Source organism: Sander lucioperca, chromosome 6 (assembly GCF_008315115.2).
Source record: "Sander lucioperca isolate FBNREF2018 chromosome 6, SLUC_FBN_1.2, whole genome shotgun sequence".
Classification (NCBI taxonomy): Eukaryota; Metazoa; Chordata; class Actinopteri; order Perciformes; family Percidae; genus Sander; species Sander lucioperca.
In genome coordinates, this window is record NC_050178.1 from 36,099,349 (window position 1) to 36,127,330 (window position 27,982).

Genomic DNA, 27,982 nt, shown 5'->3' on the forward strand with positions numbered 1-27,982 from the left:
GTTAGCTAAACTAACGTTAGCTTCCCGGTGGAGGCTAGCCATAGGCTAGCGTGGAACAGATCGTGCAGGTCGTATGGATACGTAAAACAGTATTATCTTGCGCATGTGCAGAACGGATCGTGCAGGCAGAACGGATCGTGTACCGACAAATACTACTCGCTAATGTTGTCGCTCTTAATACTACGTCATCTTACAGCTCCGCAGTTGAGCAGCTGCTATGCCCGGTGTTTTCTATACAGACGTTAAAGGGGGATTTTTTGGCGTATATATTTTCTCCTTTCCTTTAAAAGGCAGGGAAGCAAAACAGAAATACACACACATTTTATATTTGTGTGTACAGAGCTAACCAGGTTTCTGGCAATCATTTTTTTCATCTGTCCAAGCAGCTTGGACAGATGAAGGATGTTGAAATGTGTGCTACATGAACGTGATGGACTGGACGAGGGAAGAATCCTCTTACCTCACTTTAATTCTTTCTCCTGTAAAGGTGAATCCCTTGGTGTTATGGGGATTCAAGGTGGGTACAGGCTGATGACAAAACTAGGCAGGATTTTGATACTATATATCTCAGAAAATACCTCATAATTAAATATAGTAGAAACCCACCTCAAGATTGAAACTTACAAGTGTGCTGTAACTGAATGTCCCACTATTTGATATTCCGTTTTTTTAATCATTGTCCCAAAGTATTAGGAATGTACGTTCTGCATCTATAGGAAGGAAATAACCAATGCTAAAGAGTGACATAAATCACATACTGTAACATAATTCCTCAACAGTGTGCGAGTGCAGAGAAAGCAGGACTCACCTATGTTACCTGGTACAATTGTACAAATTAATTGAAACTCGTTTTTACACATCATAGCTAGAAGTGTTTTTGTTTTATAGTTGTCTGAATATAGCCTATATCTATTTTCAGCCTGTACTCATGAACCACATGTTCGAAAAGCTATGAATAGATAAGCACTGTAATGTTTTTTTTTTTTTTGCTATGTGCGCCACACTGACTGCCACGGAGGGAGGAAGTCGGGGTGATGGATGGGCATTAGCGCACAGGACTTTCAAGCCAGGGAGCTGAGTTTGCTTCCCGGGGAAAACTAAAGACTTTCACCCAGGAAATGCTTGTTCCTTGGGAGTGTTTTAATACAAACCACAATCTTTTTCCTAAATAACTAGTCGTTTTAGTACCTAAAACTTAAATTTTGTTGCCGCATAACGCTCACTTTTTCTTGCCTAAACTTAACCGTAATCTCTGCCGAAATGACTGGCAGCTTGCGGTGCTCTGTACCCGGCTCACAGTCCCCTTTTCTCGGAGAATGGAACCACCAACTACCACTGACCTGACAGAGCCCCATGCGGAGCACCATGCGGAGCAACGTAGCCGGTGTCGCAGAGCTCTGTAGCAGCTAAACACATCTACTAACTGCTGCTGATACGACGAGCTGTGACAGCCATAAGAAATGAAAGAAAGGACAAAAAAGAAGAAAAAAAACACATCATGCTGAAATGATCCTCTGATACCAGAATAAGTTGCCCACCATGAGATCTTACCTCAACATTATCATCCAGATGAGAATCTAAGTGAACATTCAATTGTCTCTCTCTGCTGATAGAAACTCTGGAAACCTGCTTTAATTCAGAATGATACTGGAGCAGTCAATATCAGTTGTAACAGTGGCATTGTACCCACGGAGGCATCCTATTTTATTTTCAATGCAGGAAGACAATGGGGCTCCACTCCATGTCGCTGTTGTGGCCCAAAAACTTAGAGGGTCTGAAAGGGAAAATGTGGAGGCATTTGTGTTTTAATTTACTGTAAACGGTAAGCGTGGCGTTATTCTATATTTTTATTATTGTCAACAAGTCCCATGAGAAGACCTAAACAATAATGCATAGTCCATCTCTCAGCAGCTTCCAGTATTTTCCCTGGCTCTCAGCCCCAAGCCAATTAGCTCCAACTGATGATGTCAATCTTTATATTATAGGTCACACATACATCACTTTAAGATCAGTTAAGTTTATGTTCATTATTCTCATCAACATGCATTGTGTGTATCCCTGAGGCCTAACAAATGTACAAATGCATTTCCATCCTCATTAAACAATTGCAAAACCAATTCTTTATTTCTAAAAATCTTTAAAAAAAAATCACAATATAAACATAACTGGGACCGACTCAAAACATTGGTCATTAGTGCCCCTCGTGATTAACTCACACAGAACTTTTGATAGATTCATTTAAATAATAAAAACATAAAAGCATATAAATAAATAAAGCCATGAACCGAAATAAATTAGTTTGCTGATTCTGTTTTTCCACAAAAATTCTCCACCTTGAGTAGTCAAAGACTCTACTTTTAATATCCACATCGATCACATACAACCTGGAGACTGCAAGACTGCATTATCCATAATACTCACTTTATGAAGGCCAAAAGAGTCAAATAAAGTGGCATAATTCATGGTTAGAATTCAGATTAGACATCACAAACATACAGGAGTTGAACACAGCTTACTTGATAAAGCTACAGAAAACAGATTTTAGTTTAGTCTGAGTGTCCAGTTTTTAACAATTTGATCCATTTATGAGGATGTCTTCATTTGCTGTGGAATAAATCCTCAACTTCTTTGATCTCGGCTTGATGGTTGTTTTTATTTATGGATATTTTTAACACTGTGTGTATGTGTGTGTCAGCCTTTCAGAGGTTTTTGGGAAAGAAAGATGTGTCCCAGGAGCTGGAGGAGGTTCATGCGGAGGCTCGGGCTCAGGAGAACCTGCACACCGCCTCTGTGTTACAGCTGCTGAGGAGCCCAGGTGTTCGCTGGCAGCTCATTACCATCATCATAACCATGGCCTGCTATCAGCTCTGTGGCCTCAATGCTGTGAGATGAACTTCTTATTTCACTTTTTCTCAGATTGTCAGTGGAATCCTGTTCTTTACACTATCTTATATATAAGATGTTTAGGACACATTGTTACTGTTTCTTTTCTAGTTCAAAAATCAGCAATTTCTTTGGTATTTATATAATTATACAAATTTTAAATATGAAACACATTTTATAAAAATAATCAATAATGCAAATTTGTGGTACAATGGGATTATAGATATACCTTCTTTCAACACCCTTTGCATGAAGTAATATAACAATATTAATGAGTGTAGCTTTAATGCTTAGCCTGGTTTACCCTCACATTGGAGCTGTAGTTTTTGTCGAATCAAACATCCCTTTACTGCTTCACAAGGCTTTTATTAAGCTGAGAAACAACTCCCGCTTGCTGCATAGTCTTAGGTTGACATGTGAATGCTAACTCCCTGGTGCATTACAATGGAGTAACAGTTAGAGCTGAAGATCTTTACCCGAAACCGACGGGACCCGACGGGTTCGGTTGGGTTCGGTCTTAATTTCTATCATTTTACACGGGCTCGGGCTTGCGCTCCAGGTTGAGCGGTAAATGAGCGGTCAGGTGATGCGTTTCGATTAGAATAGAATTCTTTATTGTCATTGTACAGGACACAATGAAATTGGATGGAATTCCTCTTGGTGCTTTGCAAATAAATAAAATAGAATTTAAAAACATAAAAAACCACATACCCACAATCTCCAATGCATACATAAGACAATGAGGTAGCATGGATGGTAAGGGAGTGCTTACATTGCATACAGTTTGACACTCAGAGGTGCTCAGTCCCTAAGTCCTGGTGTGGTGGTGCCAGTTGTTGCAGATGGTGTGTGATTAGCGTGAAAATGGATGCTGAGGAGGTGAAACAGAGGCTGGCCTCTGGAGGACTTATTTTATTTCTTTGTTCAAACTTCCAAGTGGCCTATAGCCTACGTTAGTCATGAATAAATTATGTTAAAAAATGTATATATGACTCATTCTTGACAAAAGGCAAAAGAGCTGTGTGCGTGCGCACATTTGAATAATGTTGGGCTGTAAACGGGTTAGGGCTTTTAAAAAGCTGTCAATCAAAATGTACTTTGTCGGGCTCGGGCCTTGTCGGGCCTAACTTTTAAAGCCAGATTACAGCTCTAGTAACAGTAGATTTAAGTATACGCAAAAGCATTTCTAACTCTCTCATTCAGTTTAAAAAAAAAAAACTGTGCAGGAATGCTGGACAGAGAATTACAGAACTGACTGTTAACTGCAGAAACACTTGGGTATGCAGTCCTATCACCGTCTTATCAGTGACAAAGTGCCTGCTTGTCAGTGGATCACATGTAGCAGGAAATTGGATTTCCAATGCAATTTCCATATAGATGCCATGAAAAGTTGCTGCTTATTGCTGCCATCCGGTACTTGATAAAGAGAATGACAACAGTGAACTGAGAGAAAAACGGACTTAAATTATGTACATTCCATCTCCATCAGGAATAAGGTAAAAACATCTCAGTGATTGGCAAAAAAGTACATTTTTAAAAGTTAATACTGTATCCTTTAAAAAAATGTTTTGTATTTAAATCCATCAGAAGACAAGTGAGCTCCTGTTCTATTGAAAAACAGGGGTGGTTTTTAACTTCGATGTGTCTAAGGCTCTACTAGCAAGACGGATGCCATCCAAACTGGTCATATTAAAACTAAAATTCCTAAAATTAAAGTGGGCAAACACACTGACCGACATATTGTAGGCTGTATGAAATGCAAACAAATTGTTATTAATAATTATCGTGTCCCCAAATACATCTCCAGGATGAATATCATAAAGAATAATATTTGTGTTCAATTTTCACATTTGATAGGTTGATGGAGTTTTTCAAATAACAAAGCTCACCTGGTTTATCACAGATATGAACATGATTTGATTTACATATATTTTCATTTCAAGAAGACAGGAATTTAATTTAGGTCAATCTGGAGGTCTTATTTGAATTTGCTATCCCCATCAGACCTGTCGAATGACAGTACATATTATAGTCTGACAGTGACTGAGTGATGTTACAGAGCTGTATTGGACTGCAGTGAAACTGATTCTGAGGTTGACAGCTAAGAAATATTCTGTCACAATATCAGCTCATCATCATCAAATTCCTTAATAAATACATTATTTTTTCATAGATCTGGTACTACACCAATGGGATACTTCGGGAAGCAGGCTTTGCCGAAAACATTATCCCCTACATCACACTGAGCACTGGGGCCATAGAGACTTTGGCTGCCATCATCTCGGTGAGTATTGTTACTTTAAATCAATCAAACTATTAATTGAAAAGGACTTTACTATGTATGTATGTGTCCAGTTTGTCATTATGCACAGTTGATTAAAAAGACAGCACAAAGAAACCTTTAAGGAAATGTCTCTTACAATCTTGATGTTAAAGCAGCCATATTATGCTCATTTTCAGGTTCATAATTGTATTTTAAGGTTGTACCAGAATAGGTTTACATGGTTTAATTTTCAAAAAACACCATCTTTTTGTTGTACTGCACCGCTCTCTCTCACTGCTGCAGATCCTCTTTTCAGCTGGTCTCTGTTTTAGCTACAGAGTGAGACCTCTTTTCTTCTTCTTCTGTACTATCTTTGATTGCACTGCACATGCCCAGTAGCTCAGATGTAGATCATGTCAGCTAGCTAGCTCCATAGACAGTAAAAGAAAGGCTGACTTCGGTCAGTTACAAGTCAGGATTAGCTGGGAGACTTCTAAATGAGGGTGCACATGTAAGTAGTTCTTTTGTAGATTATGGTGAACTTGTGTGTGTTGTAGCAGTGCTTTGCTACTGAGAACGAGGTAGCATGCTAGCGTTAGCATTAGCGTTAGCATGCTAACGCTACGAGCTAATGGTTGCGGTTAGCCTGCTCGTTTCGGCTTGTGACGTCACAAGCCGTGCCGATTTTGAACAGCTCACCTAGAGACTGAAGGCAGGACACATTCAGAAACCGTATCTCACTCTAAACAGCATGGGTGGATTTTTTTCAAAGTTTGTATGTGTGTGGAAGCACCAGAGACACAACATAACACCCTAAATCCCAGAAAAAGTGATTTTTTCATAATATGGGCACTTTAAGAAAGCTGTCCACAGAACTCCACAGTGCAGGAATGTATATTTGCACTACTGGCAGTTCACTTCTGCACTAAAGATTTGTTTTACTGTCAGTTTGTTGATTAGTTTCTCCAAAATGGGACATGTGAAAATGCAAAGATTTGCAGAAAAAGAGAAAGCAGTATGTCTCTTCACCATATAATTATTATATAAAAACATACAAATAATCAGTAAATACATAAATAGGCAGTAGTTGACATTGAAATACGTCTCCTACAGGAAATAATGTACATAGAAAGACCTTTTTGCTGTTTTTTTTAGAGAAGTTTTGCTAATCTGAGACCAAACTTATCTCCTCTTCGCAGTTTTCCACTCGTAATTCTAATGCACCAATGACCAAAGCTCTGTAATGCTTGGTTGTTGTGAAGGAACCTCGCGAACTGCAAAGCTGCTCAAACATCCTCAGCTCGGTTGAAAAGGCACTGCTGTCAGCAGGAGTACATTCCCGCTCTGGCAGCGGATCTGTCGCTAAATGATGGAGCAGAGAGCACTCAACAGCTCAGTAGAGTTATCAATTGGGAGAGTCTCTGTTGGCAGCTTGTTAGGCAGAGAATGTAGCATTCCACTCCAGAGCATTATGTGATGATTTCTGTCCACTGACCACTGTTCTGACATGTAGCAGCATCACATACCCAAGAGACGAGTCCCGATTCAGTGTTGTCCTATTTCCATCACATCTTCTGTTCCCAAGCAACAAACTGCTTTGACACAAGGTTTCCACAGGAGAGAAAAGGAATACTGACCTACTGATGGCAGTGTGCTATTGATTCAGACTACACTGAGTGAGGTAGAACTGTGCAGGCTGTGTTGTGCTATCCCCTCACACAATAACTACCTTAAATCTTTAGTGCGTAACTTTTTGATATTAATGAACGTCTGTTACATCCAAGCCATTGCCAAATGATTTGCTACAAAGCTAATTAAGACTTTCAGCTCCACACAACTCTCTCTGTATTTCTCAGTATGGCTATGTTCAGAAGATTGTGTCGTCCGGTGACATTCCCGCGCAGAAGCTTGTGTGAAGATAATGACCTCTTCTAAAGAGTCCTCAGGTGTTTTTAATCCTTTGTGTCCTCCATGGCTACTAGCAACTGTGTGGAGGAGAGGTGGGTGTGCGTGCGCAATCACGGAAGGCTTGGGTCATGTGGACACGCTGACAGTGTTGTTGTCATTACTTAGAATTCCTCACGGGGGCGACAGAAACTACGCAGGATAGCTTTAAAAGCTGGTTGATTTCGTTATGACCGATGACCGTTTTTGACCACAGACATACGATTTTTCAGAAACCTTTCTTGCATTTTGAAGAATATACTTTAAAAATACACAATGTGTAAAGGTGCAGGTCATACTGTAAAACCAAAACATTGAGCTGAAAGATGATATAAGGCTCTGTTAAATTCACATATCCATCAGTTGTAAAACTGAATTTTAATTAAGGAAATAGACAGATCTAATTATATTATCGAATTAATAAATAGATTTTTGCTTTTTTGTTGTTCATGGTGATAGTCAATTTTTTTTTATATATATTGAACAAGATGCTATAACCATAAACTGTACAAGCTTTCAGCCACTGTCAGGGAAAAAAAAAGTAAACAGACAGAATTTCCTTTGGGAAAAAAGCAGAATATTTGACAGCTTTCTCTTTGAGAGAAACCTCAAGAGTTTTACAGAGCTGTTTTAATATTTAATTGCCATTGAAGAGATACCATTTGTATGAGTCTCATGTTCATGACATCTGGTGACAAAGATTAATTTGATTCGTGGTTTCAGGGGCTTCAAATATTTATGCTTTTTCAAATCAAAGTCACCTGGCTTTAAAAAAAGACTTTTTTTTCATTTAGATGGCAAACATTTCAAAGGTGAGATTTAATCCCTAAATCCTGGGATATACGCTATTTAAAACACCACATCCTGTATTTAGCTGTAGCTCTAACCTTATTCTATTATTAAATCCTTTACACCACACAAACCTGGCAACACACAAACTAATATTTCTGACATAGGCCTAAACATATTTACAATATTCAGAAAGGAAAGAGAAACATTCTTGTCCTGTCCGTCTGCAGCAAAAATTAAAAAAGCCCCAAAAATGATCTAAAAAAGGAAGAAAGCTTGGTGTATGGAGGGGTAGGTCACCTGCAAAATCCAAGGAAAGATTATTTGTTTTAAAATAATGCAATTATTTTTGCATTCTGTAATTTGGTATTAATGAGTTTTGGGCATCAAGTGCACCGCGAAGACACCATTTAACCTGGTATTATTCTATAGAAACCTATCTAAAGATACCAGAAGAAGAGGGCTCTCGTTTATGGATTTTGCGTGAAAATGAAAATGTTAAAGTGACATATTATTATTGTCATTTTATTTGAGAGTAGTATAAGCAGTGACTGTATCACAAGTAAAACAAATAAGACGGCATCATTTTGATGTAATTCATGATGAGGATTTGCTCTCTTCTTGCATTTCAAAGAAGGCTAGAAGTGCACATCTTTTATTTAACACAAGTCAATGATCGAGGTCTGTCGCTTTGCACCATGATCACAGAAGGCAACATTAAACAGAATATCAAAAGTTGATTCCCAGCTGGAACAAACAAATGGCAGGTTTTCCTTGACCTACAAGTTGGAAAGAAAGGAAGGAGAAGTCAAGTGACACATTGTCAGAAAAATAGAGAGTGCAGAGTTAGTTAGTCCATGCTTGTTTTTTTTGGAATGAAAACAAATATCTGTAATAAAAAAAAGCAATCATGCAATCCGACATCTTGCTACTACTGTTTACTTCCTCCATTGATGACACAGCCTTGATTAAAATGGTTCCGCTCAAAACTGGTGGAAACGTGGATTAATTCGCAAGATAGCACCAATGTTCCCTCTCCTTTGTGCTCCCATCTCTGTGCATTAATGGAGTGCTGTCATACAACTCAAGATCATTTTAATAATTTAAATTTTCTTGGTGTTTAGATGTTAACAAGTTGAACATCTTCCCCACCATTCGCGCCTGCCTGGTGTGACATTTTTATCAATTCATGTCCTTTTGGGTTTCTTTGTCTTTTCATTGGCCTTTTATGCATTTATGCTGCCTTTGAATTTTGCATCTCATTAAATCTGAATGCACCATTAAGCATCAACCAAAGACTTGTTTATTCTGCTTTTATTAAGCTCTGTTTAACTTATCTATTCTATTTTAAATTCTCTTTCGCTGCTCACTATAGTTGGATCGCAACACAGCTATTATAGCATCATTGTGAAACACATTAAGAAAAAAGAAAAAAACTGTTACAATGTACGATTACTTAAAGGTGCACTATGAGTTCCTGCATGGTCAATCACCGACAAGATGGTTGGGGGAGGGGGTGCTTTTAGAGCAGCAGCCTTAATTTCAGTGAAAAAGATGCATTAACCCCCACCCCCTCCCCCAACCATCTTGTCGTTGATTGGCTGAAACATGGTTTGTTGTATTTTGGTGCACAGCCTGTGCCCCTAGTGTTTGTTTGACGTTTATGACCCCTGTGTTGTCTCCCGAAACCGGGCTTTTTCACAGTGTATTCAGGGGGCAGGCAGCTAGCGGATCAGGGAGAGATGCCTACGATTTGAGACAAAAATGAAATTGCGCTGAAACCATGCAGGAACTCATAGTGCACCTTTAATGCAAAATGCTATCCACTCACCTCCTGCCCCCTTTTCTAGTGCCCTACTGGGCCATCACCCTTTCACTGCGGCACACTTGTCACTATAAGGCTGGCTAACACACAAGAACTGTGGAGTGTGTGCCACCCCACATTAAATCAAGCACATTCAGCCGTGTCGTCACACTCCGTAGCCCTTTGGCTAGTTAAAGTCTAAACAGGAAAAAATTATCACGAAATACAAAAACTGACCTTATGATAACAAGGTAATGAAAGAATAGTAATAGTCCCACTAACAAAACTAAGCTAATGCTTCATGTTCATTGTGATGGATTTTCTAGCCTGACTAATTCTGCCTGTGGAATTTGTTTGTCAATGCTTTACAAATACGATTATCTGCCAATGACTTTCTGTGCAGGCAGGAACACAAGCCCTATTATCTTGGACTGCTGACATAAGCAGGGATAATGTAAAGCAGCCTACATAGATGGTTGGCACAATCTAAGAAGCAAACATATTAGTATTCTTCTTTAATCTTTGTCCTACAAGGTAATTTGTGCATTGATTGTCACCAGTGTGAAAACAATCAAAGCATCAATGTCAGTGTGTTTATGCTAGTCTGCACAGAGTTGTGTTTATTATTGTGCGAGTGCGTTCATTTATTACAGTTTCAGTAGTTCATAGTGTTATTTATAGCCTCTTATACCTTTAGAGACCTTTTTGGCAGGTGGTTGCTGTGTGTGTGTGCTTCTGTCTGTGTGTGGCTGGAGAGAAACGTCCTATGCCTTCAGGGACCAGTGGAATGTACTGAGATACACACAGACACAACACACACACACACGCACACACACACGCACACACATACACACACACACACACACACACACACACACACACACACACACACACACACACACACACACACACACACTGGACAAGATGATCTTGATCCTGTTTTCTTATCGTGAGGAAACCCAGCACCTCTCCTACACCACACAAACATTCACATGGAAAAACAAATTATCTTTTCCAACCTGTTTTTATTCAGAAGCTCCTCCGTGTAGGTATACATACCATACATATACCAGTGCCATTATTCCACAACTTTGTGAAATCCTACTGGTTAGGTGAGTTTGAGGGCAGTGTCATGAATGCTTTTTGCTCTGAGGGCCTGCTGCTGTGGCGAGGGCTTGGCTTGGGGCTCAGTCTGGGCTTGAGTCAGGCCGTGAATGAGTCGGGCCTCCACCATCTATGACCAAAGTAGAAAGACACCTGGGTGGAGAGTGAGAAGTGCCTGTGAAATTATTGATGAGCCACATGCAGTATTGTGAGTAAATATCACCATATGATGCATTATGTATAGAGTATTCTCCACCACCAGCTTTCTGTAGAATTCACTGGGGGTTTGAAAGGTTAAGCAAATAAATGTATTTATGCTACCTCTTCTTTCAACAAATATTTGCTTTCAAATTAGTTTTTATTTCTGTGTCTTGGACTGTCATGTCATGTTACCATATGACGCACGCAGTATGATATGGAAAGCTGGGAAAATGCACAATCTCTTCAATAGATTGTAACATTGGGTATGTGTATGAGGCCAGAGCCACGCAGAGAGCAACGGCCGTTCTGGCTAACATCACTCACCCACTACACTCTGAGTTTTGCCTCCTACCATCAGGAAGGAGTTATACCTTTCGGAAATGTGCCAGGTTCAACAGATATCTGAAATCATTTGTACCATCAGCTGTTGGGTTTCTCAACAAACTATAGGTCATCTGCCATCCCTGACCATGTCACAGCACATTGTTTTTTTCATTTATTTGCGTATAGTGTATATGTGTATTTATGCTCTTATCAATCTAGTATCTCATGTTTTTATGTGTTTTTGTGCAAATGTGTATGTGTTGGCTATCTGTTGTGAACCAAATTGCCCCTTGGGGACATTAAAGACATTTGAGGCTGTACTTAGGCATAGCTGTGCTTTGGGTTAAATGCTAATATCAGCATGCAAACGTTAAATGCTAATGTCAGCATGTAAACCTTGTTCAGATTGACAATGCTAACATGTGGATGCCTAGCAGGTATAATGTTTACCATCTTAGTTTAACGTGTTTTGCAGGTATTTGGTCACAAACCAAAGTAATGTGAAAATTGGATTTTTGACCTCTAGATGAAAAGTTAAGTGATCACCAGTGTTGCCAACTTAGCGACTTTGTCGCTAGATTTAGCGACTTTTCAGACCCCCTCAGCGAATTTTTTTTCAAAAAAGCGACTAGCGATAAATCAGTATTGTCCAGCGGGCACGCAAGGTATTTCTCTCCTGTCGCCGCCAAAACAGTCTCCTCTCTCTTCTGTGCTGTGACTCACTGCGGAACAGAGGAGCAGCCCATCCCCGCTCTCTTCATGTGCAGCAGCACTGCGCACAGTGCGCAGGCAGGTAGAAAGGGGAGAAGGGACAGGGTGCGGGGGTCCTGGGCAAGCCAGCCTTCTTTAAGAATTCTTTATCGATTATCTTTTTCCCTCCCTTTGTAAAATTTATTTTTTTACTTCAAAGATATGCTACCTAAATAATAATTATAAGGTAAAATAAATTCCTGTATTGAATTTGTGATTATTTGGCTAAAGATTTCTATTTCTTCTATCTACCTTGCTGACACAACCACTAAACTTTATGCAAATGATTGTGTAATGACGTCACAAATATGCAAATGAGCGTATGACGTCATCTAGCTACTTTTAGCGACTTTTGGAGCTGGTGCTAGCTACTTTCATTGGAAAAGAGTTGGCAACACTGGTGATCACCAAAGTCATTAGGATTCATCGTCTGGACAACATGAACATCTGCATCAAATTTCAAGGCTATCTATTCAGTACGCAGTTGTTAAGATATTTTAGTCTGGACCAAAGTGGGACTGACCGACATTGCCATTCGTAGACAAGGTTATTATAGTTTTGCAATTTTCATTAGTTTTTATTTTTATTTCGTCTTGACTTTTTGTTTTCAAATTCAGTATTAATTAGTTTAGTTTTAATTAGTTTTTAAACTGGGTTTGCTAGTTTAGTTTAATTTTTATTTTTTGAAAATGCTTAGTTTTAGTTTAGTTTTAGTGTTAGTTTTAGTCTTTTCTGTAATATAGGTTATTTGTCAGGGGCAAGATTCAAAAAGGTCAGAAAAGGTATTCACAATGTAGTCAATAATAACACCAGTACATACAATGTACATATGATGAGCATGAATATGTAAACAGTCTACACAAGACGCCACAGTAAGTGCAAAATGTGTAAGTGACATGTTCCAGGAAAAAAACTAAATAGCCAATAGACTAAAGAAGACATACATCAACAGGTGTTTTGAACTTTGGTTCAAGTAAAGTGGTGAACTTTTTGAAGTCAATCGACTCACACAGTTGTGTAGACAGCCCAGTATCAATTCACATATTAACCCACGCTTCCTCTCGCTTTTAGTGTTCCTGCGTACTAACCTGTAGTGTTCTCTGTCCTACGGTTGTCTCCGTCATGCTGCCTGGCCCTGTACCCATACATCCATGCCCTGTAGCTTCTGTTTCTGGGAAAGGGGGCTTTGCTTTCTCCTTTACCTTGCTAAGGTAAGCTAGGTTAGTCTCCTTGTGCGTGCTTCTCAAATGTACTTTCAAATTAGTGGGATTTTTCCCTTTAATAAATTGTCCACATATTTTACCATCTTCCACTACAAGGCACTTGCTTTTATCTGACACAGTCATAATCAAATAGGTCTCTGCCACTTTCTTCTGACTTTCAGTACCGCCATGATGCCAGGCGAGGGGCATGGACTATGTTGTGTTCAATTTGACATGGAATATCGGAATTTCTGGGTTTCCAGTCCGAAACTATATATGTCTACGGCATAGACTGTATAAAACAGGTATATAGTCGGAAATGTCAACTCTGAAAGATATAACGTTATTTGCTCTATGAAAGACATTGACAAAGACGAAAACTAAGGACATTTACTCGATTATTTTATTTTAGTTAGTTTTGCAAACAGACATTACCGTTTTAGTTAGTTATCGTTTTTTTGTAATGCCTCGTTTATTTCAGTTTACGACAATGTTTTTTCCCACCTAGTTTTCGTCATTTTGTTCGTTTACGATTATAACCTTGCCCTAGAGCCATGCCTCTAGCAAAAACAGGTTGATAATCAGTCACACAGCCATTGTACAGAAACCCCTTGAAATGCTTCTAATATTATACTGTTTTTTTGTCATGTTCCAAGGGCTTAGTGATTGAACGAATTGGGAGGAGGCCCCTCCTCATCTTTGGGTTCTCTGCCATGGCCGTATTCTTCAGCCTACTCACAGTGTTCCTCAATTTCCAGGCAAGCCACTCTTTCTCTTCCTTACTGACCTCATCCCAGACACACTGTAAGTGAAAAGGTGCTCTGTACTGTGGGCCAATTATATTGTGAACAAATTGCCATCAGGATTCCTACTCTGAGGTTATTATACATCACATCTGCATTATATATACACTACCGGTCAAGAGTTTGGGGTCACTTAGAAATTTCCATTCCACTCCATTGTAGAAAGAATACCAGCTGAGATAAATTGCATTGTTTTTTTAATCAGGGCAGCAGTTTTCAGGTTAAATTATGTTCTTACATAACTGCAAAAGTGTTCTCCAATGTTTTCTCAGTTAGCCTTTTAAAATGATATCAAATTAGTAAACAGAATGTGCCTTTGGAACATTGGATGAATGGTTGCTGATAATGGGCAATGTAGCTATTGCATTAAAGATCAGCTACCCACTCAGATCAGCTGGTATTCTGTCTATAATGGAGTGGAATGGACATTTCTAAGTGACCCCAAACATTTGACCGATAGTGTATATATATATATATATATATATATATATATATATATATATATATATATCACACACACATTATCATAACAATATATTTATTACATTTTTCAGGAATTATTTGGTGATATTGGCTCCTTACACATAAGCAAAACAAAATATAGGATGTAGCTGTTAATTATTCATTTCCCTGATATATTTGCTGTGATATTCCTGCTCAAACCTGAGTCGTAATTTAGAGTTTTTTTTGCCAACATAATGATTATGGTCATTGCAATCTCATTTCTCCCGCTCTCTTATCCAGGAGAGGCTGTCATGGATGCCCTACTTCAGTTACATCTCTATACTGGCTGTGATAGCGTCCTTTTGCTCTGGGCCAGGTAAAACTACTGACGTACATTACTGGCTGTGATTTCTCCGTTTTCTTCTTCTCTTTCTTCTTCTCTTCTTGCACCTAAAAGAGAATGAGAAAATACCCTGCAGATTGTTATCAGATTGCGTTCACTTTTAAAACTGGCAAAGGGAAACAGAACTGTTTTTTTGCAGTGCTTTTTTAGACTTGAACAGTTGGAATAATCAGCCAAGTGTGTCAGTAATTCGAATCACAGTCGAAGGTGCTGTCATATGTTAGCATATTAAACATAGACTGTATAATATTAATGGACAAAGCATCCGGTTCGGCGAAGTTCTGCAAGACTGCGGAAGTGCCTTAAACCTGCATTCTATCTGAATTCCAGTAGGGGGCGACATGTGCGGTTGCAAAAAGAGGTCGGTTTCTGTAGAAGTCTATGAGAAAGTGACCCACTTCTCACTTGATTTATTGCCTCAGTAAACATTTTCATAATGAGTTTATGGTCTCAATCGCTAGTTTTATGTCTTCTGCAATACAGAATGATGTTCATTTTTTTAATTATGGTCTCGTTGATTTTAAAGTCGGCGATAAAGCAGGGGGTGTTTTAGGACGTTTGATTACCAGTGAAAGTGTGTAACGTAACATAGAGTGTAAGCAGCTCCTCCCTCACTCCTCCCTCTCGTCTAAAATCGTCACATCTGCAACCAGGATGGCTGTGCCCATAACGGCAAACTTGACGACTCATAGCAGATCTCCACAAACCAATGGGTGACGTCACACATGCTCTGTCCATTGATATTATACAGTCTATGATATTAAATAGGAGCCCTACAGTATATACTGTGTATGGCACAGCACTGCACAGTGTGAGTGTGCACAGTTGGTCTCGGTGGGAGGTTGACTTTGAGTTTCAAGGTGAGGCTATTGCTGTCATCACACATATACTTCACTTCTGAGTAATAATGTCTCCAGGGAGTGTTAATCCAATGAAGTGCCTGAGTGTATCAGGATGAGATGAGAACAGTGGAGTGGTAGAAAATGTGGAAAAACGTTTTACAACTACCACATACAGAATACTAGAGCAAGCACGTTACATTTTCCTAACCGTAGTGGCTGTGTTCTTTAATAAAGAGAAGAAGAGAAAGAAGACAAAAAAAACGTCAAAACATCCACACAACTGCAAGCTGCACAGTGCCAATGTCACTGTTTAACACCAGCTTTTAATCGTTCAGTGCCTTGCTCAGGTGCACTTCTGTGGTAATTGTTGAAGGAAGAGAGCTCATTTCTCATTATTTTGACCTCACAGCGATGATTTATGGCCTATTGAAACAAATGATGCCCCTCATTGCTTAGGGATGGTAAATGACTGGGAGGGAAACAGAAGAAAATTTGCATGAGGGATAACCCCAGTGGTGCTTTGAGCTTGTAAGCGTGTAATGTGAGGAGCCACAAATCCTCTCAAGTCATTTTACCATGAAAACAATGGCCCAGATATATAAAAGTTTAATGAAAACACAAAGATTATCTGGCTGTATGAATTTAATTGGGGGTGATTTAGTGTATGCTTTATATAAAATATGTTGTTCATACTATACTATATAGTAACCCATAAATCCTTTTATCGAACTTATTTGTAAGCTATGTCATGAATATCTTTCTGCAACACCTGCATCATCACTCTCTCTTCAACCTCACACACTCTTTCTCCCTGGCCTCTATGTCTATTGTAAAGTGTAGCCATACCCATTGGGCACTTTCATTGTGTTTCCTTCTCTGTGAACCACCTGACTGCCCTTGCAATTAGCCCCCTGCCTGCACAGCTTCTCCTTTAGGTCTCCACATCTTGTTTGCCAGATTGTCTACTGTATGTTGCATCTTTGCTGTCGTGACTGATTTGACTTCCTGTTGTAGGTGTTCTGTCAGCCTGCTGATTTTCTAAGTTTGCCTGAGCTGGCCTACCCATCAAAAGCCTGGTTATTGAACAAAATAAATGGCCTTTTACTCCACCTACCCTTTTACCGGTATTATACAATGAAGTTAGATTTATGATCTTGATTCTATAGTGGAATTATAAACAGAGCAGGTGTACTTTGTACATAAGACATCATAAGGAATATGAAGTTACTGTATGTGTGCACTTAATCCATCCTAAACATCTTGAAAACAAGTAAGAGGTACATAATATTTGTTTGCCTGTTGGATACGGCTGTCATGGGCAGTAGTGCAGTTGTCAAACTTTTGCACTGTCAGAAGAATATTCTCAACACCTTCACATTAGTAATGCTACAACAGGGGTGATGGAGTATGTGTGTGTGTGTGTGTGTGTGTGTGTATGTGTGTTTGCATGGTTGTGTGGCTGCAAAACATTAACATGCCAATTAAAAAAGGACCATAACAACTAGCTGCTAGTGACATCATAATCATAATTTCTTAGAAAATTGGATAAATGGTTCAGTTTACACAATGCTCACATGGATAAATACTGTGTAGATGTATGGGTGAATGCATTTCACACTGTATAGTATGGTTTGCTGGAGGCAAGTTTGCTGTGAATACAGTATTATACTGTATATTATGCATTATGACCCATTTCAGATCTGCTATCATCAAACGTCCTTTATTTTATTCAGTGGAGCTTCACACTGAGATAAATTAGGTGTTAAATCAAGGGGGTGGGTCTTCATCAGTTTCCCTGGTAGCAGTGTTAGAAATGAATGTCAAAAGGACATACAGACAGAAGGCTTCAGTTTAATTTCTTCGCTGTGTCTAAGGTCCAGGTGTACAAGAGGTCTTTCGTCGTGACAGGCCACTTTGTCACCTACTGAGATGATTAGGCTTGGCGTGAAAACTGTTTGATTAAAATCTTGATGCTAAAAACTGTAATTTCCTGCAAATTGCTGCCCTCTGCAGCAGTTGGGTCTGCAGCAAAGATAAGGAAGTTGTTTTGGGTTGTGTAAAAGCCTGTTGCTTATTTAAATCAGCCGTAAAAGTGGAAAAATGCACCAGCTTGTGTTTATGTTTGAGCTTATGGTGTGATTTTTAATGCAGGAGTATACACACCTTAAGTGACATGTGGAGCTTTCACTGAGCTGGCTGTGTTTTTAATTTTCTTTATTGGCTTTGGCAATAAAACTACTAAACAGTAATGTGCCAGTTTGTGTGTATGCTCTCCACCACACAGATGGATATATCATTTAGAGTTGTTTATGAAGTAGATTGAGCCAGGCGTGTACAATACATCTTCCCCTTTTTCTGAATGAATTTTAAGGCTGTGATGACTTGGGGGGACTTAACGCCCCATCCCTTGTGGCGATTACACGCTTGGTACACATGAACTCACACATACTTGTAATGATACATGCCGTGATTACAGAATTACATGTTTTGAAATGTGTACCTCTTGAAAATAAGAGATAACGCTCAGTTTTTGTCATTCAGAGTTTGTGCAGAGCCAAGTGTTGAGGATGAAAAGACTCCACACTGGGTCAATATCAGCTTGTTTGATTCACTCACATCATTATTACCTTTTTCACTGTACAGTATTTCATTTATCTTCAAAATCATATGTAACAGTCGTGGGATGAGACAATAAAATAACTTGGACTGGACGATCTCTGTTAAATGCCTCTACACCTGAGGGTAATATCACAGGTGGGCAGAGCAGTCACTTGATGATGGATGATGCTGAACCTGGGGAGTGTGGACAAACCACTCAGATGGTACAGCTGTTATAAAGCAGACTAATTTAGATAATAGTAGAGTAAAATAGACAACTCATAAAACTATAGCTTAGAGAAATGTTTTTTGGAATTCATAAGTCGTAAGAAATTGTGACAGACGTTTTAAATTACAGGCTTCAGTTTATAAATAAGCTGGTTTTCTATTTAAGATACTTTTTCCACTGTAGGTGTTAGTGAGAGTAAACCCTATAAAATCCAACACAACAAATTACTGCAGTATTCATGTATCATAGGGTCAGCTATTAAAAACGCAAAGGATAAAGCTGTGTTATTTTAAATTTTTACTATCAACAAACCCAACAATAAATGTATCTTATGAACAGGTATTGTTTGTGTTTATTCCTCTGTGCAATAGAACTCCATTGTTTATATAGTAAGTAAGTAAGTAAAATTTATTTTATAGCACATTTAAAAACAGCTCGCACTGACCAAAGTGCTGTACATAGCGCATTAACCACAGAATAATAAAATAAAATAAATACACTTACAGATCAGTGATTTAAGCTAAGACGACATCAAGAGACAAACACTTAATTACAGACATAACAGGGTACGACAATTAAAACACAGGGAAGGCCAATGTAAATAGGTGAGTTTTGAGCCTGGTTTTGAATATTGTAATTGAAGGGGCATTTCTGATGTCAGGTGGCAGTTGGTTCAACAGCTGAAGGTCAGCAACAGAAAAGGCTCTGTCACCTTTTAACTTAAGCTGGGACCGTGGGACATGGAGGAGACCTTGACTGGAGGATCTGAGGGACCTGGGGGCTACATGGGGATGAATGATACCAGCTATGTAGCTGAGGGCCAGGGCGTGAAGAGCTTTAAAAACCATCAGCAGTATTTTAAATTGTATCCTAGACTGGGAAATCCTCCACCTGTCTTAGAAGGAGACTAGGACAGACTTGAGTTTGGAAATTATTCTTAAAGGGGTGATAGAATGCAAAACCGATTTTACCTTGTCATAGTTGAATAACGACAGTTCGGTGGGTAAATAGGACATACATAGAAGCTCAAAATCCCATTGATACCCCTATCCTCTGCAAATCTCACATTTTGAAACTGCCGCTGAAAACGGGCGAATCTCAACAAAGCTGGATGTTGACGTCATGATCTCAATTCCTAGTCTTTGTCACGCCCAAACATTTGCATAGGCTACACCAATGACCTGAGGTCAGCTTAGTCTTCTGAATCTAGCTAGGTCATGCAGATCTCCAGAGGTCCGCTATTTAATTACTAAATTCACTTCTGAGACTTTTTTATGCGAGAAATCAACTATGTAGAGGTCAAATATGGGCTGTTTTACGAAAATTGATGGCTAATTGCAAATTTTGTCCGACTGTGTGTCGCAGTTCAGCAGGAGCTCAGCAGGCTACGTGATAGCGGCCGGTGCTGCCTCGCCACCCAGCGTGTCCTACTTCATAGACTCGCTGTGAGCTAGCTGGATCTCCGTCACAAAGGGAAGCCAGCGGCGCTCCATACCCGCGCAAAGTCACCGGTTACTGGGTTACTGGACTACAAAATGCCAAGGCCCTGATGGAGCTCCAGGGCCTGCAGCTAGCTGCGATCTTTACCCATAGGATTGAAGGGACAGTAGCAGCTAACGAAATCCCTAATGTTCACAAAAATGCATTAAATTGAAATCGGACACCATTATTAGCTTTATAAGACCTTGGGGTAGATGTTATATAAGTGACGTGACGAAATTCAAACTGTAAATGTACTTTTATTATGACGAAAGTGAAGCTAACTAGCCACGATCTGTAGCTACACATAGGATTGAAGGGACAGTAGCAGCTAACGAAATCCCTGGTGTTCACAAAAATGCGTTAAATTGAAATCGGACACCATTGTTAGCTTTATAAGACCTTGGGGTATATGTTATATAAGTGGCGTGACGAAATTCAAATTGTAAATATACGTTTATTATGCTGAAAGTGAAGCTAACTAGCCGCGATCTGTATAGGATTGAAGGGACAGTAGCAGCTAATGAAATCCCCAATGTTCACAAAAATGCATTAAATTGAAATCGGACACCATTGTTAGCTTTTTAAGACCTTGGGGTACATGTTATATAAGTGGCGTGACGAAATTCAAACTGTAAATATATGTTTATTATGCCGAAAGTGAAGCTAACTAGCTGCTACCTGTACACGTAGGATTGAAGGGACAGTAGCAGCTAACGAAATCCCTAATGTTCACAGAAATGCATTAAATTGAAATCGGACACCATTGTTAGCTTTATAAGACCTTGGGGTACATGTTATATAAGTGGCGTGACGAAATTCAAATTGTAAATATAGTTACTCTAGTTATGCCGGCAGCTGGCAGCCAGCCAGGAGCCCCGAGCCCGAGAAACGGTGACTTTCACTGGGTATGGAGGTTCAGGTTGCCGCTTTCTCATCAGACTGTGTGGAGCTCCTAGCTAAAGTCCGACACGTCTTACGAAATTTGCAATTAGCCATCAATTTTCGTAAAATGGCCCATATTTGAGCTTTATATAGTTGATTTCTCGCTTAAAAAAGTGAATTTGTGAAAAGTGAAGTGAATTTAATAACGAAATAGCCCGACAAACAATGTATAACTTTGCAGTGTCTGAAATATGAGACCTGTTGTCTCGTCTCCAATGTGTTTCTATGTGGTTCGCTCAAACCAATCAGCGCGCAGCTCATCTAAATATTCATGAGCATACCATATTTGGAAGAAAAGCTCTTGTTCCAAATAGAGCCATATTCACAGGGTAGTTAAGGGCCTAATAAAATAGCATTCGGACAATTTTCAGCCCAACTAATGTTACATACCCTATTAGGAGACCTTAAGGAACAGTATAAAATACCCTATATAATCATTCTATCACCCCTTTAATTGATAGAAACTGGTCTTTACAACAGATGATATTTGTTTGTCCAGGTTAAGATGGGAGTCTAAAATAACACCCAGGTTACGTGCATGGGATTTAACATAGGGGGCAACGGGACCAAGATTGGCAGGGATGGAATTTTTGGATTTTGAAGGGCCAAAGACAATAACTATTATGTAATAATAAAGCGATACTGAAACAATAAAAAGGTGACATCAGAATAAACTACGCTAGCTATGCTCATTGTAATAAAGATATTATTGTATATAGCACTAGAATTATGTCTCTTTAATGGGTTTTTCAAGAGATTTTAGAGGGCTTTGGGTCAAAACATTATCCTTCAAGAAAACAGTCAGTTTTCTTGAAACAGTTTGACAACTGCACACACTGAAAAGATTTTTATTGATTTGGAATAGGTTTCATAAACATTACAAGTTATCAAGGTTAACATTGGTAATACTTTCTATGAAGCCTGTCTCTATGCATTGTAAATGCATTTATAATGTGTTATAATTTGCTTATAGCGCTATATAAGTATAGTTATAAGCACTCAGAAATATTCATAATGCTTTATAACAACAATCATACCACATTATAAAGAATGTTTATAATGACCTATAAGGTCAAGTATCATAATACTGCTTAATTGTGTGTTTTTTTCCAAGGCCATGTCTATATTACACTAGTGAGCAGTACCCATGGTTCAGATATGTCTAGTCAAGGTTAATTGGGTCCTTTCCCTGCTGGAGGCTGTGAAAGGGAGTCACTGTATATCTTCCACTGTATTTGTTCGGCTGTCACCATAGAGACAGCGAGCAAACGGTATGGAGATCCTACTTTGACGTTTAGGGGAATGGCAATAGTTATGCTGTAGTTGCAGGATTATTCCATTCCTGTATTTCCACTTTCTTAATTCAGTGGATCAAAAACGTGCACTCCAAAGTTCTTGTACAGTATTGTTTCAAAAGCTGACATTTAGACTTAATTTTAGACCATAAAACTAGTTTCCATTTAAAACAAAGAAATCAAAAAAGTGTGATTTTAACTCAGTACAAAGGTTCTTGGCTCTTTTTTTGCCTCTTCTTGCAGGCTGACACTGTCATCTCATTAACTGAAAATTGTTCATTCTCTCTTTCTGACTCTCCTATTGAGTGTGTCAGATTCTGCCAACTTGTCAAACCAGAGAAAACAACTCTCCCCGAGCTGTTTCACAACCGTTATAATGATGATGCATATATATATGAAAAACTAACAAGACCAAATATGACAAACAAACAAAACAGACCACATACGCCTCTGTTTCTGAATTCTGCACGGGGAATGGGATGAAAGTTGTCATTTGGATTAGTGTTGTATACATTATAATTATAACACCTGGAGCTGTCGATGTAGAAGAAATCACACATGACAGAAGTCAATGAATATTAGCCTCCTGAAAATTGAGAAATCATGGACAAATATTTTCCTACTGCCTGTCTCTTCTATTCTGGCGATAAGTAAATAGTATCAACACTGAAGAGGTTATCACTGTTTATGTGGGACAGCAGAGACAAACACTTCCCCAAGGATGCACTGATGTGCTCATTAGTTTGGGACCAGAAGCTTTTTCCTACGGTACTTACTGTGTGTTTCTTTAAGTGGCTGTGAGATGCTGTTTACGACCCTAAAATCAAGCAGCTTCAATTTAACACCTTTTACAGCGAGGACAAAATGACAAACAAACACCTACAGCATGATCTACTTCCTAATGTTTAGTCTTGCATTCATTATTGAGAAACATATATATTTTGCGCTTTCTTTAGTGTCATTTTGTGTCAGATTTTGAAGATGTTTTTCTAAGTTTTTTCTAATGTGATGTTTCTATGGCAGTGGCATTGTGTAAATTCACACTAATTAACATCATGTGAATGATTTACCTATTTATTAGGTGATTGGGTGATAATAACATATGTGGAATATGCAGTCAGCTGCTTCTGAACGTTTGATTTAGCATGGGTTTGGGTAAAAATGTTATGTGCAAATGTATTCACAATTTTTGATTATTTCATAAACAAGTTCCTTTTGATTTATACTGTATGCAGTGTAATTGTGTGGTAGCCATCTCATCGAAGGAAACAATATTCTCGGCTTGTGTCTCACTCAACATTTGGTGCAGCTTCATCATACTTTATGGTCCTGCAGTTCTCTTGATGACAGCAGTGACTCAGCTGCAGTTGCAGGTGCTAGTTGTTTCTCCAAAGTTTGAATTACTTGAACCCTTGTTCTTCCTCTGCAGATGTCATTTGCATGACTTTTTTTCATGTAAATGGACATTTGCGTTGGACAGGAACAGCCCTGTGCTAAAACAGCCAAGGGGGGCTGCATTGGTGGGAGCGTGTTGTTTAAGGTATACTGTACAGCTGAGCAAATGAAATACGAACCAATAAGTCCAGTTGGAGTAACAGGTTAATGTGTTTAAAGCTTTATCAGACACCAAAACAACACGCATTCATCATCACACAATCTGACATCTTCAAATTGATATCGTTCAATCTGATACAGATTGCAACCAAGATGTTATTAGATCCATCTCACACAGTGAGGCATGTAATAAAAATACACAATTATGGCTGTCGCACAGTTTAAAGCCGCTTGCACATGATCAGTGGTAAAAACAATCTGTGCTGGCTGTGCCATTGTTTTCTTATGGGAAGAGCGGTGGAGACAACTAGGAGGAAGTGCTACAGTTAGGGTGGCCCCTGCTTGATATTGTCACTGAGCATTGCGCCCAAAATTCAAATAATCTAAATTTTGACCTTTTTGCTGTTGGTCTTTCAAATTGCAACCAATGACAAAAGTAGTCAGCCAGAAGCGATGATGATGTATACCTGCACTGCACTTGGCCTTTGGAGTGTCTGCACTATGCCCAGTGCCAGGGGCGTAGCACAAAATTCTGGGCCCTGTAGAAAGGCATTTTCTATGGGCCCCTCCCCGCATCCACAGCTATTCATTCTAGCATATTTTTGGGCCCTCCTTTCATGAGGGCCCTGGGTACTCAGTCCCCTTTTTCCCCCCAGTCCGACGCCCCTGCCCAGTGCCATTCCTCACGATTTTACTGCTGATAATGTGTAGGCGGCTTAAAGGCGTCTGAAGACATGCAAGTTGTGATTCTGTACGTTGTCCATAAGCGTGAGAATTAATGTGTCTGTATGTGTGAGTGTGTGTTCAGCCTGCTCTGTCAGCAGTGCAAATCTAGTGTGGAGAAAGGTCTGGTAATACGAGACTTACACCCAATATACTTGGCACAGTGGCCTTCGTTCATGAAGGTATCATACTTTCAGATCTAATCATAATGTGTAATTGGAGTGTGCTCAATTCACAGATGATATTAATTCTGGTGACTCATTTGTCTCGTAAAACAGAGATTAGACTGTTGCCTTGGATAAAAATAAACTTCACACCCATGCTGCCACCTCTCACAACACCTACATATGTGTGTTGCAGGTTTGTCATGCAACTCCACAGAGCCTGTGCCTCTTTTGTGTTATACAAGGTAGTTTTCCAGCATTACAAAAGCTCATATCCTCTCTCACTTTGTGTATGGGACAAACTTTTCTCTCCTCTTCCTTACTTTTTCTTTCTTGTCTCACTCCCTTTATGTATTGTGATCTAAAAAAGTGAGCCTTCTGTTCTTCAGCAAGAGAGCAAGGGTGAGGGATCAATGGAAGCTAAAATTGAAAGGCCCTTACAACCAAAAAACGAGAGTCAATTTTTCTTACTTTAAAATGACAGCGTTGATCCCTAAAAAAAGAGGACTGGCAGTGGGGTCAGCAGTGTCAGTAAAACAGTAGTAAACACAATTACATTTGTGGCCAAGCATTCTTTCAGCTTAGTTATTCAAAGAAGCACTCACACATTTTCCATATCTGCATGCATAACTTTTTAGATTAAATATCAAAATGCTTTTGATGTCAGGATTTGTTTTTTGATAGAGAGCACCTAGTGTCTGACCCATGCAACCTCCCACACACTGCAGTGATTTGTGGAATACACAAAAGCATGCAAGCATTTTGTGCCCTTGCTGGAAGTAAAAACTAGACAGAATATTACTTCCCTGATATGAGTTTATATAAATTTAAACTGAATTTAAGGTTTTAGGGACTTGATATAATATTTTTAGGAAGTTGACATCAAGGAGCAAACATTTTACTTGAAACCGCATACACCCCTTGTGTTCCAACCTATTCTCTTTTGTCTTTTTCCCTGTGATCTGTCTGATCAGGGCTTGCTGCTGGTACTGTATAGGCAGTACTGTATAGGCAAATACTTCTGTGCTTGCTTTTTCGACACAGTTATGAGCTCACACATTTCATTTTTCATATTTTCTTCAACATCTTTACAAGTGCATGATCTGATCATGATTTAAACAAAAAACATTTGTCTCACTTCAGTGGGGTTTTTCTGAATTTTATTTGTGAGATAAAATGCAAATGATATTCGTTTGTGCACTATGGTGAGACTGCCTGGAGGAGAATATGGTGATAATTGTCACCTGTCAAATCACACCGAACCCTTCATTGTCCTAATGTAAATTGTGTGTCAACATAAAAAAAAATGGCGTGGTCCTCACTTTTTAGAGGCAGATGACGAGATACAAATGCTCCCCTGGTTTTGTTTAATTTTTCCTCTACTTGAATACAATGACTTTATCAAAATATGTGTATCCATGATTTGAATAAAATACTTATGCACTATACTAAGCACTAAGCACTTAATGTTGCCGGCAGCGTCAGATGGCCGCCCACCAAGAGTTAGCTTTTGTCCGAGGTTTCTGCCTGTTAAAAGGAAGTTTTTCCTTGCCATTGTGGCACCAAATGCTTTTTTTGGGGGGGATTTGTTGGGTCTCTGTAAATTATAGAGAGTAATTTAGACCTACTTTATCTGTAAAATATGTAAAGTGTCCCGAGATAACTTATGTTATGATTTGACACTATACATACAATTGAATTGAATGAATTGGTGGTGACAGTTAATTGATGTTTGTTAATTGATTCAAGAAGCAGCTTAGCTATTCAAACACATTAATTACTGCTTCCTCTCACTCACCAAACAGTAAAGAATGCTGAGCATTTTCAATGAGCTCTTAAAGCTGCATTAAGCAGCAGTGTGTCGGGATCTGCAGTATTTTAGCATCTCCTGCACATTACAGGGAGTCATTTGACATACAATTAACAACTTTAAGCTATTTCTAATCAGTTCCTATATAGGTCTCACATACACATAGGTCACATACACAGGTGGAATTAAGTGCTTTAAATGTTTCCAATTTCTACTGCTTTATACTTCTACTGGAATATTGTACTTCCATGGGTTGAATCTATTTTTCTCATCCTGGAAATATTTTAATATGAATGTTATTGGAGCTTTGATGGGCACCAAATGAAATCACAGTTGTTGTTTCACAAATAATGTGTTGTAGACGTAATGAAGGTATTCAATTACGTCTAAATATAAGGGACTGTACTCAATTTTCAGAACATTAATATAGCAGTAAACAACTATTTGCTATATAAAGATATAGTGGGAGATTGCCATCCTGAGCAAGACTGAAGTCACACTTCCTCTGTGTTTGTTGTAATCTGAGCTTCTCTGTTCTGTGTTTTGATATTGATTGCCGGTCCAGCCACGTGTGCATGTGAGTGCCTGTGTATGCATGTGAGTGCATGTGAGTGCCTTGTGCGTCGGTATCAGGGGGTCGTGACAAAGTGTAGTTGACGAGTTAGGGAATGGTCTGTGAGAGCCGTGGAGGCAATCCCAGATCCCTTTTTTTTCAATATCAAGTACAGCAATTAAAAGTTTGTAAATGCAGTAACTTTGCAACTAATTTCGTTCCCCCTTTTGAACAAGTGCATTTTTGCTTGAGAGCCATGGCATTTTTTGCAGTCAGTGCACACACAGCATGGTTGAGCAGACCCTGTGATCTCATGATATAGTTGGATGGTGTGTTCACTCAATTCTCCTGGGAAGAGAAAAGATAAGTGGAAGAGAGATAGAGAGGGGGTTACAAAGTGCTGGTGACAGACAGGCCATAGAGAGTAAGACAGAAGACCATTGAACAAGAAGAATCACCTTTCACCTGGGAACCAACACATGTTGGACAGTCAGACTTGCTGTTGTGAGAGTTAGCAGGTAATAAGAAATACCAGGGGTGAGATGTGAACACGTCCTGACAAGAGTGGCACCTGCTGCTTTTAGGAGCCACGAGCAACATATCCAGGGGCAGAGGTAATGAGAGGAGACTGAACTCGAGCCAAGGTGAAACTTAATGATGTGTGGCAGCCAGCGTTAGCTCGAGATTTAATTAGAAGGGCAAAAGAAATGAAGGAAGAATTAAAGGCTGATGGATTACAAATTTGTGAAAGAGATATGGTCTCTGAACACCTGAATTTATTTGTATGGGTGTGTATAGTGTGTTTACTACCTCATTTCGTTAATGTCTTGTTATTTATCTTATCTTTATAGTACACAGATTAATAAGTCTTGCCAT

The 27,982-nt window shown here is 39.1% G+C and overlaps 1 protein-coding gene and 1 long non-coding RNA gene across 12 annotated transcripts in view; both read left to right on the forward strand.

The window, feature by feature from the left end:
• slc2a9l2 (solute carrier family 2 member 9, like 2) overlaps positions 1-27,982 on the forward strand; it is a 99,244-nt gene that overhangs the window by 38,859 nt on the left and 32,403 nt on the right. For all 11 annotated transcript variants that reach the window (XR_004897633.1, XM_031277660.2, XM_036002269.1 and 8 more), the window contains 4 exons: positions 2,696-2,883; positions 5,057-5,167; positions 13,921-14,022; positions 14,812-14,887. Coding sequence is in view for 10 of the 11 variants with exons in the window: in XM_031277660.2 (XP_031133520.1) it covers positions 2,696-2,883; positions 5,057-5,167; positions 13,921-14,022; positions 14,812-14,887 (477 nt within the window). In the remaining variant the exon portion in view is untranslated. The remainder of the gene's footprint in view (positions 1-2,695; positions 2,884-5,056; positions 5,168-13,920; positions 14,023-14,811; positions 14,888-27,982) is intronic.
• On the forward strand, positions 1,026-1,977 carry LOC116034938. The gene is made up of 2 exons (XR_004101245.2): positions 1,026-1,595; positions 1,657-1,977. It is a non-coding gene; the product is annotated as an uncharacterized LOC116034938 (long non-coding RNA).